Source organism: Lytechinus variegatus, chromosome 15 (genome assembly GCF_018143015.1).
Source record: "Lytechinus variegatus isolate NC3 chromosome 15, Lvar_3.0, whole genome shotgun sequence".
NCBI lineage: Eukaryota > Metazoa > Echinodermata > Echinoidea > Temnopleuroida > Toxopneustidae > Lytechinus > Lytechinus variegatus.
In genome coordinates this window covers 24,302,267-24,316,393 of record NC_054754.1, presented here as the reverse complement: position 1 = coordinate 24,316,393, position 14,127 = coordinate 24,302,267, and the positions used below count along the sequence as shown (strand labels likewise).

The following is a 14,127-nucleotide window of genomic DNA, read 5'->3' as shown; positions in this document are numbered from 1 at the left end:
CACAACAAAACCAGATTAAAATAACAGGTTTGGAACAAACATGTATCGAAGATAAAATGGAAACTTTAACGAACATAAAAAAGTATAAGTAATCAACAAAAAACATATGTATAGATTTACAAAAAAAAAAAAATGAAAATGAAAGGGAAAGGGGGGCGGGAGGGGCTACCGGAGTCCATGTGCTACAGATAAAAAAAATCTTTGATTTGAAAATATTATGATTTAATGTGAAGAGGAAGGGAATTATAAGCCATGGCGCTTTTATACTTAAAGGATCTTTTGAGGTAATTTGTTCTTTTTGGGGTGGTTTAAATTTTGTTCCAAAACGGGACTGATTCGTATGTAATACTAACTCGAATCCGTTTCTTAAATATTTTTGGGATAGATTATTCATGATTTAGGCATGCAATGAGTGTTTCCTATATGTCTTTGCGCGGCGTCAATATTCCTTTGAAAAGGTACGATAAGCTCAATTAGCATGATTTACTTTGTATGTTCCCAAACTATAGCGAGATCTGGATGTTGGTTTGTAACCAGGATATTCGGCAGGAGGGGGGGTGTTCCTCCTCGACCTCTTGCTATCAACTGGCCCTCTACATACTGCTAATACCCCTGACCCTTTCTTCACGGTTTGGAAGATTCACTGTATATTGAGTTAAGGATTCCATTTCGACGCCATGCATGTCTATAACAGAGTGAGATAATAGGTCAGAAAATGATGGATTATTTCCTTGGTGTTTGGAAAGACAGAGCATGTATATGTACTTTTGACAAATCCAATTTCCTTTTTTTTAATCATCTAATACATCAGTTATACACGTACTAAAAAAATATAAAAGATTACGAAAAAAACACAGATCAACATCACGTGTTTGATGCTGATAAGTTTACAACGCCTCATACGGTCTCGCATATAAGCATCATTCCAAAGTCGTATGGATAACCTTAAAACTAACTTAAGTAACTTATAAGCAATAAAGGACATAATTGCCAGCGCGATGTAGATGTCAAGAAGGTATAATTGCCAGAAGTACAGTTTGGAGCTAGAAGGTCGTAAGTAGCTTCCTTTGTGTTTTAGGACGTGTTCGATCCAGTGTACAGAGCGATTAAGCGGGTGGTCCAGTCTTCCCCTCATAATTTCTGAAGCCCTCTCGGCATTGGCTTTAAAACTGAAGAAAAAAATCAAAAGACAAAATGAAAATAACCTGAATAAGAATATTAAACACTTTTATTTGGTTTGACAATACTGTGTAGAAGAATACAGATGTAAGAATTATTTGCAATTTGGTAGATTGGCGCCAACGACTAGCAAGTCTGTATGTTGCAGGGGCGGATCCAGCCTCCGCCAATAAGGGGGGGGGGGGCGAGATTTTTTCAGCCGTATTTTCCCGATCGGCCACTCGAACATGTTTTTTGTTTCTTTCTTTAAAGGGGTAGTCCTAATAGTTACTTTTTAGCTTTATTCTTATAAATCAGCATAAATACATAATATCATAATCCAAATTCATATAACGCGAGCGCGAAACGCGAGCAAATTTTTTTGGAAAATTTATTTTTTCCTAAACTTTGAACATTTCTAGGCAATGTTTGTTATCCTGAAAGAGATGTGTATACCATAATTACTACGAACACGAAGCGCGAGCAGAAATTTTTGATACACGTTTTGAACTGATCGAAAAGGTCGACCTTCCTACTGCTTGCAGTTTAGTAGACTTGTTAAGAGGTTGAACGCTGCATTTTTGAGTACAAATGTCCCACTTGGCACAAATGTTCCTTGAGTCAAAAGAAAAAGATTCATCCAAAGAGACACGATGTATCTATGCAAATAAGCAAGAAATTTGAATAAATTTGCATATTATGTCGATATAGCGAAAACAAGTAATTCAGAATATATATTTCACCAGAACTGCCCTAAAATTGGAAATAAAGACTTAGGGTAAGACAGGGAAGAAAATTGTCATAAAATAATTGGGATATCCTTGTTTATTATTACCTAATTTACATAAATTATGCAAATTATAATTTGTAAAAAAAGTATTTTTTCAAGAATCCTGAACTGTTTTATAAATAACAGCAATTAATACAAAATGTCAACATTCTAAATGAAAGAGAATATATTAGCGAAAACATCGATATGATTCATTACAGTATTAGTGTCTTAATTTGCTTAGAAAGAGGGCAAATATGTCAAAATGTATGACGTGATATTGCGCTATAAACGAGACCAAAACAACCTCTATGTCACAGTCACACTCACGAATCGGACAATAAAGCGATCAATGGTATGTCAGATGGATGGATAGAGAGATTTGAGATAGATAGATGTTAGATAAAGAATGAGAGAGACAGAGAAGATTATTAGATAGATAGATACTGCAGTTACATAGAGATAGAATTTGAGAGATAGTTATATAGACAGATAGAGAGAAAGACAGACATCAGCAAGTCGGCAAGGCAAATGATCAAACCTGGAAAGTATAAGCTCATGCAGCTGCATTTGCAAGACAGTATATGTTCTGCGGATAACTTCGGTGCGGAATTTTGGATCGCGCGCCCAGCTGATAATGTAAACAAACGTAGACGTAGACTCTTCACTAGTCGCTTTTTAGCTACTTTTCCGGAAAATGCCTTCGCCAGGGTGTAAAACGGAAACGCGCTGCCCGTATGTATCATAGATTACGGTGTAGCAGACACACCAACAAAGGCGATACGAGAAGCCGATGGAAGCTATTGTGTTGAGATTGTGTTATCTCGAATGACATACCATTGATCGCTTTATGGTCCGATTCGTGAGTGTGACTGTGACATAGAGGTTGTTTTGGTCTCGTTTTAGCGCAATATCACGTCATACATTTTGACATATTTGCCCTCTTTCTAAGCAAATTAAGGCACTAATACTGTCATGAAGCATATCGATGTTTTCGCTAATATATTCTATTTCATGTAGATTGTTGACATTTTGTATTAATTGCTGTTATTTATAAAACAGTTCAGGATTCTTGAAAAAATACTCTGTTTACAAATTATAATTTGCATAATTTATGTAAATTAGGTAATAATAAACAAGGATATCCCAATTATTTTATGACAATTTTCTTCCCTGTCTTACCCTAAGTCTTTATTTCCAATTTTAGGGCAGTTCTGATGAAATATATAGTCAGAATTACTTCTTTTTACATATCGACATAATATGCAAATTTATGCAAATTACTTGCTTATTTGCATAGATACAGCGTGTCTCTTTGGATGAATCTTTTTCTTTTGACTCAAGGAACATTTGTGCCAAGTGGAACATTTGTACTAAAAAATGCAGCGTTCACCCTTTTTTTTGCAGTTAACAAGTCTACTAGTTAGCCATGAAGACATTACATGTTTCAACAATTAAATAATGCGAGCGCCAGGCGCGAACTGAAAATTTATGAAGTTTTACTTAAAGAATGGAAATTCTAAGCACTTTTTGTAACTTAAACATAATAGGTATACAACTAAACAAGTTCGAGATTTAGACCTAAAAACGCGACACTCTATTCATGTTTTTGTAGATCATGTAAAGGATGGGTAATTGGGGCTCTTCCTTACATTAATAATGCGAGCGCAAAGAGCGAGCAGAAAAAAGGGGGAGAAAAGTAAATTAATAATAATAATAAAAAAAAAGGTAAAGCGCAAAATATTCATAGGCGAAATTACATATCTCTAATAAACGCTTTTTACAAGTGGAGATGGAGTAGAGAGCACTGGGTTCTTAATTGTTTACAAAATGCTAAATAAATGTGTTTTCAAACCATTTCTTATCTTTTCATATGTTGGTATATTCTAAAGATTTTCCGGCAGATTATTCTATGAAACAACGGCTGCATACGAAAATGAACTTTCCCCATATGACTTTGTTACTGTATGTGGGACTTGTACTACTAATGAATTTCTACCTGAACGAAGCATTCTTTCCGACTGGGTAATGTGGTATTAACAATTAAATAAGATACAATGGAGCAAACTATATGATAAAATTGGTAGGCTAAATCAATTATTATCAAAATACATTGGCAGGCTAATAAAATACTTTTTTAAGTATGCGGGATTGGATGGGTAGCCAATGTAATTTTTTTTAAGACTGGAGAGATTGGTTCATTTTTCTTTGCTCTTAGTACAAGTCGTGCTGCTGAATTTTGAACTGGCTGTAATCTTTAAATTAGACTAGACGGAAGACCCAAAAGCAAACTCTAACGGAAAAGCGTATTATAATACCATTTTCTAAACACTATGTCAAAATTTATTTAAAATTAGATGTTTGTATTAAAACCATAAAATTGAAATATTTGCTCGGTCGCATCTTTTTTTTTAATTTGGCCTATGCTCCATATCTGGCTCCACAAATTTCTTGACTCGTTGCGCTACTACCACTGTGTAGTCAATAAAACCTCGCAATAGACTGCAAGTTTTGTACATGGGATATTTACATGAATTAAAAAAATAAGAAAAAGTGCACCCATAGTTTCCAAGAATATATTCGCATTTCCATGTATTTGACTGGATAAAAACAAGCACTGTTTGTTACTGCTCAAGTGCCGAGGGCCGGGGATCGAGCCCCTGACTTTCAAATGTTAGTAAGCCGCCAAAAGGGTCTTTACATGAAAATATTTGCAATCTATTGCAAACATTCTGTTGTAATTTTACAATTTAGAGATCAATTTCAGCTTTAGCAAATCAGATTCTTGCTTCAAGGAGCATATTTATTAGCAATCAATAGCGAAATTTGCAAATGAATTTAGGGATCAAAAAATAAACTTTATTAGACCACTCGGCCACGGCACCTCCAAACCATGAAATGGTGTCCTGGGTCCCGTCTTACAAAGAGTTACGATTGATCCAAACTATGGAAAGCCAGCAACGTCAACATCTGAAATGCATGTTTGCTCTAAATATTTTCTAATAGTGATGCATATTCATACAATCATTGTTTTCTTGAAAATTCAGCGTGCTTCTCTTTGTTTACATACGACATTGTTTAAATTTCTTGTAGAAAATATTATGACAATAATGAATTTCCATACAAAATTGCGATTGATCGGATCGATGGTACTTCATCGTAAGACGGGACCCGGGTCTGATACTAACCTCGAGTCATGTAAAACGGTGTTGATGGCTTTGAGCATGTGTTCCTGCGTCAGTCTTGAGAAGTCAAGATACAACCCGATACCACGTTGAACTACTCTAGCAGCAACATCAAAATGATCTAAACCCAATGGGATGACCACCATAGGTGTACCGTGATAGACGGCTTCATGCATTCCATTGTTACCTCCATGGAAGATAAGGAGACGAACGGACGGATGACCTGGAAGTAAATTAAACAATTAATGTCAAATTGTTAAAAGGCTAGCCCACCCCAACAAAAAGTTGATTTGAATAAAAAGAGAAAAATTCAACAAGCATAACACTGAAAATTTTATCAAAATTGGATGTAAAAAAAGAAGGTTATGATACTTTTAAGATTCGCCTAATTTCACAAAACAGTTATATTCCCATCCTGGTCGGTGGGCAAATGAGGGGGCTGGTGACCTCACTCACTCGCTATTTCTTTTGTATTTCATTATATATGAAATATGAAGTATTCTGATTTTCTCCCCGTTGTTCTGTGAAAAGAAGTTTTATTCCTCCCTGAACCCCATGACATGTGGTATTATGTATCTTATGGTTCAGTCAAGTTGGTCCTTATTATCAAATCTGTAAGAATTGATATTGTATAATTCAAACAATGAAAAACGAAAGAAATAGTGACGGACATCATCGACTCTCTCATTTACATATCACTGATTTGTAAATATAGCCTTTTTTTGAAAAATAGGCGAACCTCTAAATTGTCGTAACTTTCTTATTTTACATCCGATTTTGATAACATTTTCAGACTTATGCTTATTTTATTTTTTTTTTCTGTTGATTAAAATCAACATTTTTCTTGGGAGGACTTGACTTTTAATAACGAGGAGCCACTCGAAGTAAAAAAAATATGAAAATGAAAAAGGAAGAATTTTCTTTCACATAAAGGGCAAAATTAATTCAGAATTCTCACTGATCGACATTCGACAGCTAAAACAAAAATTAACCGGGGTCCGGGAAGTCTTAAAAACTGAAGTACATTTAAACAAAAAAACCAGTATGAATTATCTAAACAGCGCGAAACGCGAACTGAAATTGTATGGCTATATTTTTTTCAAATATATTTATCTGAATAATTTGGTGAAGTTCAGACTCATACACATTAACAGAAGATAATATCATTTGCATGTCAGGGGACCTTTTATTATATATAGCTATGTATTTATGTGAAAAGTGGGCGTGGTTCATGACGTAAGAAAAAAAGATACCCAAGGGTGCCTAGGTAGCACCCACCGGATTGTTAAACACCTTCGACTATAACTTTCAACAAATACTGCATAATAATACTCGTCTTTTTGCATTTAAGAGACGGTATATTTTCTGCATTATTCGACCTTATATGAGCTTACACGATCTTTCATTGACCTGTACATGTCTTAAATGTCTTGTTATCCATATCTGAATTAGATTTTTCATTAGCTTTAATTTGATACCAAATATGTTTATTCCGTATAATAGATAAATCATAATTGAGAGGAATGGAAAAAGGTGGGAGTGGCTTATGATGTAATAATACTAATAAAGTTGCCAGAAGGTGCCACCTGCCAAAGTACCGGCACCTATCAGATTCTTGACATACACACCCTCAACCACAACTTTCAACAAAAATGCATTTATTAACATGTGCGAATCCAGAGTTGGACTTTTGTGAATTTTCTCCGAAAAAAGGGAAAGAAATTAAGCAATAGAGTTACCAAGTAAGTCATTTTGCGGAATCCACGGGAAGACCCTTATATTAGGACTAAGCGAAACATCTGAATGTAGGTCTTGTTTGGATTGCCAAATGACCGTCTGTTTGAGTAAAGAAAAGACACGAGCAATCGTCCTGATATCATCCATCCTCAAGGTACCATCAGCGTAGGTGCCCAAGGAGAAGATGACCACCCCGTGCTCTTGAGATGCAGACATCAACTTCATCCAATCCTTGACATAACATGAAAGTATAACAATATTGTCGTCATGATTGCAGGCCATGTTTATGTTTAAACGATAATCTTTGAATACATGTATATTCTTCCACGAGATAAAATCTAGCGCTATGATTTATTATTATATTAAGAGATCATATCCTGTTTTTAGCTTTGGTAATCTCCTAATGCTTCCACCACTATTACAATACACTATAAAAATGATTCTTAGATGCGTTCGTGCTTGTCCCATAGAACATTTTAAAGTTTCCTAAAAGGTTCTAAATTACCTTAAACAGTCACTTTGGAACATTCTTTCCGGGCCTTTTTTTTGTTTCTTTATAGAAACCATTTAAGGTTCTTGAGCACGTAAAGGGACCCCTTTACTCGGGGGTTCCATAGGGGACAAAAAGGTTTCAATTGAGGTTGAGTGTAGCATAATGTGGGTAAATTTCATCCTGAAGGGAAACACGCCAAGGACATTTTAAAGCATGACTACAGTCGACAATATTTTCCAGTTAGGGCCTACTATCTTTATCTTTCAATGGGTTGATACATAATTACTTAGATTACCTATTTTGGAAAATAATTAGGCCTAGAACTTATGATTTTCATAATGCATATAAGTACTTCTACTTTTATGTAAAAAGTTCAAAATCAATACCCTTACCACTATTAATGTAAGGTTACATGATTTGACGACGAAACAGCGGCGGAAAGAATACCCATGATGATGACTAGAAATAAAAAATATATAGCAACATCTATATAGCACTTAATACAATGTTCCTAAGCGCTGCATACTACTGCCCCGGCTTTAGCATGGCTAACCTGATCGAATGCTCAATCATTCAAGGAATTTTCTACACCATGTTGGAGAGTGGAAAATGTAGATAAACACATTCTGCCAAAGGACGCGAGTGTTGTGGTGTGATTCGAACCCCGGACCTTGCGGTTTACAGACCGGAGACTTATCCACTGAGCCACAACACTCCGGAAGGGAGAAAATGATTGCACATACCTCGTTAAGGGCGTTTGGAGTTCTGGCTGATAATCCTCCAATAGTAATGACATTGGGATGGAGAGGGAATGGGAAATCCACTGCAAAGTCGGAATTGACTAAGATCAACTCTGAACCAGACATGATGTGCGATACACGAGGTGAGAGCCAGAAATGGAAAGAGAGCAAGAAGTAGTAGACATCGTACAGAAAGAAGATACTCAGGTCTTCTTGGATACTTGTTAACGTATTTGAGAAACGGTTAAAGAACCCCATCTCAGATTGCAATCCTGAAGACATTTCCGGATAATAGGCGGTTGTACTTGACGAACCATACCGACGGGCTTGTGATGGCTTGATCCCACTTGGGACCACGAAGACATAGGGTGTGTCCAAGGCTCCTGCAAGAACTACAGAACATGATTTGTGAAAATCGAGGATGAGCAAGTCGTATTTAATTCCTTTTCGTTTGTTCTCGATTGCATGGTCAACCTGCTCTTGACAACGTTTGAAGATACCATAAATGGCTCGGGGTGATGGCAAAGGGATGTTTCCAAAGAGAGATCTTTTATTTTTCATTTCATTACTTACTACAAATGCAAACCAATCTTTCGTATAGGCCATCGTGGAGTCGGGAAAAATATCGAATTTTAGATGACGAAATTTATCATCCGTAGCCATATCCTTGTTGGCTTCGCTGATGAGGGCTGTGACATGATGTCCCTTGTCAGATAGAGCGTGACCGATGGTAGACAAAACTGAGAAGTGACTACCAGATCCTTCCTCAGAGCTGAGGAGAATACGGGCACCATTACTGGTACCGATGATCCAAACGACTAGGCATATCAAAATGAAAACACGGTGATCTATGCGAGACATACTCCTGATACCAATGAACGAATTACTATCGGTTTCCTAGATAAGCCACAGATCTGTTTTCAAACATCGGCAACACTACAGATGATCAGGGTTCCTTTACTGCGAGTCGAATGTCTGTTGACGTCCTCTACGCCCCTCTACGTTCGTTGGTCAATGTCTTCGTCTAGCAGTTAGGCCTGCAGCCAATCTGAAAAAGAAAAAATAATATTAAACATATACATTTTGTCGTATCCCTGGTATAGTGGTTTGAGGGTCCATAACCCTCGGCTCGGGTATCGCACGTGCGAATACTATATTACTTGTACGACTCCGTCTCCTATAATTACTTAGTTTGAGACAGATAGATTTAAAATTCAATCTTATTCGATTGAAACTTTCGATCAAATTTTGGATTCGTCCCTACTATCCCACTACGACGAGTACTACAACCACTACTACTACCACTACTACCACCACCACTACTACTACTACTACTACTACTAGTAGTAGTAGTAGTAGTACTACTACTACCACTACTACTACTACTACTACTACTACTACTGCTGCTGCTACTACCACCACTACTACTACCACCACCACTACTACTACTACTACTACTACTACTACTACTACTACTACCACCACTACTACCACTACTACCACTACTACCACTACTACTACTACTACTACTACTACTACTACTACTACTACTACTACTACTACTACTTCTACTACCACTACTACTACTATTACTACTGCTACTACCACTACTACTACTACCACTACTACTACCAATACTACCACTAATATTACTACTATTACTACTGCTACTGCTACTACTACTACAACTACCACCACCACCACTAGTACCACTGCTACACTACTACCAATACTACTACTACCACTACTACTTCTAGTACTACTACTACTAATACTAATACTAATACTTCTACTACTAGTACTACTACTACTATTACTACTACTATGACTACTTCAACTACTACTACCACCACCACCACTACTAGTACTTCCATTCCTACTACTACTACTACTACTACTACTACTACCACTAGTACCACTACTACCACTACTACCAATACTACTACTACCACTACTACTACTTCTACTACTAATACTAATACTAATACTTCTACTACTACTACTACTATGACTACTTCAACTACTTCTACCACCACCACCACTACTAGTACTTCCATTCCTACTACTACTACTTCTAGTACAACTACCACCACCACTACTACTACTTCTCCTCCTACTACTGGTACTACTACTAGTAGTACTACTACAACAGTAATTACTACTTCTATTGCTGCTACTACTACTACCACCATCACCACCACTTCTACCAGCCATTTTTTGTTCTTTTTGATGAACTTGAACCAAAATATTCCTAGCGTATATACACTTATCAAATGCAGTCATAGAGGCATATTTTACTCACCGTTCACTGTAGTAGCTCTCGACCAGATGGTGTAGGCTCCATCATGATAATCTTCATGCCAAAATATGACTGGTACATCGGTAGATAAAAGTTATATTTGAGGTTATACTAGCTTTATAGTTGCACCACTTCCGAGTTATATGGTAGGCATACAGGATAAAATGAGGCGTGTGTCGTCTAACTATACTAATAATAGCATGTGATAAAGATCACTCATCCATATAGGGAAATGAATTGTATGGACATTATGGATGATCGTATGGAAATTAATTCTGTACTCTACAACTTGGAGTATCAGTATAGTGTCCGTGCAGCGCTTTGTAACCGAAATTAAAAAGCGCTGTATGAAATGACTGTACTATTGAATTGGAATAATTCAGTGGTAAAATAGCATCAAGGTCACAGAAAAAAGGCAAAATTTAATGGAGGTTCGATCATGTGTTAAAATTGAACTGTAAACAGCGCATTGGTAATTAGCGCATTGGTAATTAGCCTTTACACTGTAAAAATATAGGGTAAAATTGTAACCAGCACGAGGGTAATTTTTGTCCAACCAATTTGGGGCAGTATTTTACCCAATGAGGGACGCATATTCTCCAGTAAGGTTAAAAAATAAGTAGCAATTACTTGAGAATGGGCAGAATTTTCATCACACTGGATAAATAAAAATGCCCAAAATAAATGCACAATGTTGGTTGGACACATAAATACCACCATTTATGGAGCATTTTTACCAAATGTACATAATCGTATGGTAATAAATCAATGAAATGTCATTTTCTCAGAAAATTAAAAATGGTTATTACTATATCAACAGACAAATCATTTCACATCCGTTTATAAACAGAAAACCAACAAAAAAATTGGAATTAATGTATTTTATATTACATAACGTATGGGGTAGCTGCTCGTTTATGACATCACAAATCCACAACTTAGAATTCTAATAATTTTCTTGATATTTAATGGATTTTCCTCAAACATTCACCAATATTTTTTTCTACACAAATTTTTCTTCAGGGGGAACTTCCCCTTTAAGTGACTGGTTTTAAGAAAATGGGGTTTCCCTCTTTCTCAAAATAAATCGAGCCTAGCAATAATGGAAAGGATCTTACCTTATAAGTTCTTGGTATTTTTGGAACGATTCTTAATCAGAAGCCTATTTAGCAGCAGCATATAAATAACTAGACGCGAAAGAAAACTAAATATCATTCGCAATATCACAGGAAGTACAAAGTCTATATGATCCTTAATTGACTATAGCTTTAAAACCTTTATGACATATAGTGGATCACCCTCTACAATAAAAAAAATAATAATAATAAAAACTAGGCTCGGTTTAATATCAAGCCATAAGTGTGCAGATGTGTGCACTACCATAAGTATTATACCTATTGGAATGCGATATATTTTACACCAACAGACTAAAAAGAACAAGCTAATAATTATAATTTCTGGACTGAAGAATAAAATGAGTTCAGGGTGTGATGTCAGTAACATTCAGTATCATTCTCTTTTAAAGGACTTTTACAGTCATTGTCAAACCTTTGACTTATATTTTCAATTTGTCTCTTTCTGCATGAGTTGTATACCATCATCATTAGAACAAGCTTGAGTGGTTCAGGAACTACCTCAGCAGCAGGCAACAGAATGTTTCCATAGCAAATGGCAATTCTTCTACCAAACCTATTTCATGTGGAGTCCCTCAAAGCTCAATCTTTGGCCCGGTTTTTTTTTTATATTAATGAATTTTGTAGATCTTCAAATGCTTCATCATTTATTCTTTTTGCCGATGATTCAAATATATTATTTTTCCTTAAGGACCCTAAACATTTACTTGACACATTCAACAAAGAATTAAGCTTGGTCTCGGAATGGATCAAACCAATAAATAAATAATCACATGCTCTTCAGCAATATCATATCCCAGGTAACATTATTTTTGATAATATCAATGTTCAAAGAGTACTAAATTCGAAATTTCCAGGGACAACTACCGACGACAGCTCTTATGAAAAGTAGATATTACATGTAAAGTAATTTCACGGAATATTTGAATTATTAATAAAGTTGAATCAACTTGCCGACTCTAAGCTGATCCTCCCGCATTTGAATTATGGTATTATTGCATTGGATGCTGACTTTCATTTGAATAGACTTTTACTACACAGAGAAAAAAGGCATTACGCATATTTGTCATTCTCGTTATCGAGCACACACAAATGTTCCTTTTAAAACTCACAGTATTCTTAAGATACATGATCTTTACCCTTATAATCTTGGATCATTTATATATAACCTTAATAAAGATGAACTACCACGTGCATTTTACTCTATGTTTACAAGAAATATTAATTATTCATCTGATTCACTTCCCTACAAGATCTGCTGGACATTTCCATTAACCTAGAACAAGGACATTATTTACAAACAAACTTTTCATATCTTCTGGCATCAAAAGTTGGAACTCACTTTCACAAGCCTACAATACATAGTATCAATAGAGCACTATTCAGTCTGCTAAGAATATTTTGAGGATCTTCTATTCTTCCATACAGTGGCGTTCCGTGGGTCAAGACATGGGGGCATCAGCAAAAAATTATAGTTACTTAGTGGACGCGGGAAGCGCGCTCAATTGCCAGGTATACTGACCTAATAAAAGTCATTTTAAGGAGTGTGCCATTAAACGGATATGTATCTCACTGATAAAATAATGCGAAGCGCGAGCTGAAAATGTTTGTTACAGTTTACCTAAAAAAGGCATCATAAGCATTTGTCTCACCAAACAATCAATGCGAGGCGCGAATCGCGAGCTGAAATTTGTGTATTTTTATTTATTTAAAACGGTTTATTTCAACAAGGGTTTCTATAGTGGCTGAAAAGCCGAATTGCATTACCCTTTACAATCATTTACATAAAAATACAATCAATATCAAAATAAAAAAGATTCAATTTGCACAAATTCTACATCATACGAAATATCAAAACACATAGAAAGGTTGTTTATCAGTGTCGGGGGTACTTGTATTAAAAAACGACATTTATCCCCATCATGATAAACCAAAATTGAAATTGAAAATACAATATATTGACCCCAACTTAGTTGACTGAATGAATATGATACTATCTCATTAATTAAATATTGCGAGCGCGAAGCGCGACCTGAAAATTTTTGAAATTCAACAAAACTGTCTGTTACGCAAGAGCAGGGCTGTTCCATTTGCTCCATGTATTCTTGCTCGGTCTTTGAGTTCCATTATCTTTGTCTGTAAAATATTATTAAATTGCATACTATAATCGTTAAATTGTGAGTAAAATGCGATCGTGGAGAGCTCTCTGTAGGCTACCGACAATAAGAAAGTCCCGGTTTAAGGTCTAAATCTAAAAAAAGAAATTTAGCTTCGCGCTCGCATCATAATTTATATTTAGTGAAAAAAAAACTAAAAAAGCTGCTTAACTTTCCCTCAGAATATAGTTTTTTTTTTAGATATAGGAAAGTCCCAGTTTATTTTTTTTTTAATTCAGCTCGCGCTTCCCGCTCACATCATATATTTAGTATTCTCTCACTAATTTTCCTTCATGTTGGACAGTGCTTAAATTTTCCCTTTCGGGTCAGTACTATACCAAAAATATCAGCTCACGCTTTGCACTAGAATTGTGTTTATTGAGATACACAGCTTGATCAAATACATATGTGGACATATAAGTTTGTTCTTTCTACAATAACGTATGAAAATGTAAAG

The 14,127-nt window shown here is 35.7% G+C and overlaps 1 protein-coding gene and 1 long non-coding RNA gene across 2 annotated transcripts; both read right to left on the bottom strand.

Moving 5' to 3' along the window:
- Window positions 1–327: 327 nt before the first annotated feature.
- LOC121428348 lies at window positions 328–5,327 on the bottom strand. The gene is made up of 2 exons (XR_005971772.1): window positions 5,116–5,327; window positions 328–1,169 (listed from the first exon to the last, which is right to left on the bottom strand). It is a non-coding gene; the product is annotated as an uncharacterized LOC121428348 (long non-coding RNA).
- A 1,439-nt stretch (window positions 5,328–6,766) lies between these two features.
- Window positions 6,767–9,001, bottom strand: LOC121428347 (UDP-glucuronosyltransferase 3A1-like). The gene is made up of 2 exons (XM_041624927.1): window positions 8,086–9,001; window positions 6,767–7,080 (listed from the first exon to the last, which is right to left on the bottom strand). Exons 1-2 carry the CDS (start codon window positions 8,941–8,943, stop codon window positions 6,835–6,837), a joined length of 1,104 nt encoding a protein of 367 aa, XP_041480861.1. The 5' UTR covers window positions 8,944–9,001; the 3' UTR covers window positions 6,767–6,834.
- Window positions 9,002–14,127: the final 5,126 nt, after the last annotated feature.

Coding starts and splice junctions, on each gene's coding strand:
- LOC121428347 (XM_041624927.1), bottom strand. CDS start 8,943: ATGTCTCGCATAGATCACCGTGTTTTCATTTTGATATGCCTAGTCGTT. Junction 7,081..8,085: donor CTCCAAACGCCCTTAACGAG/GTATGTGCAATC, acceptor TGTTATGTCAAG/GATTGGATGAAGTTGATGTC.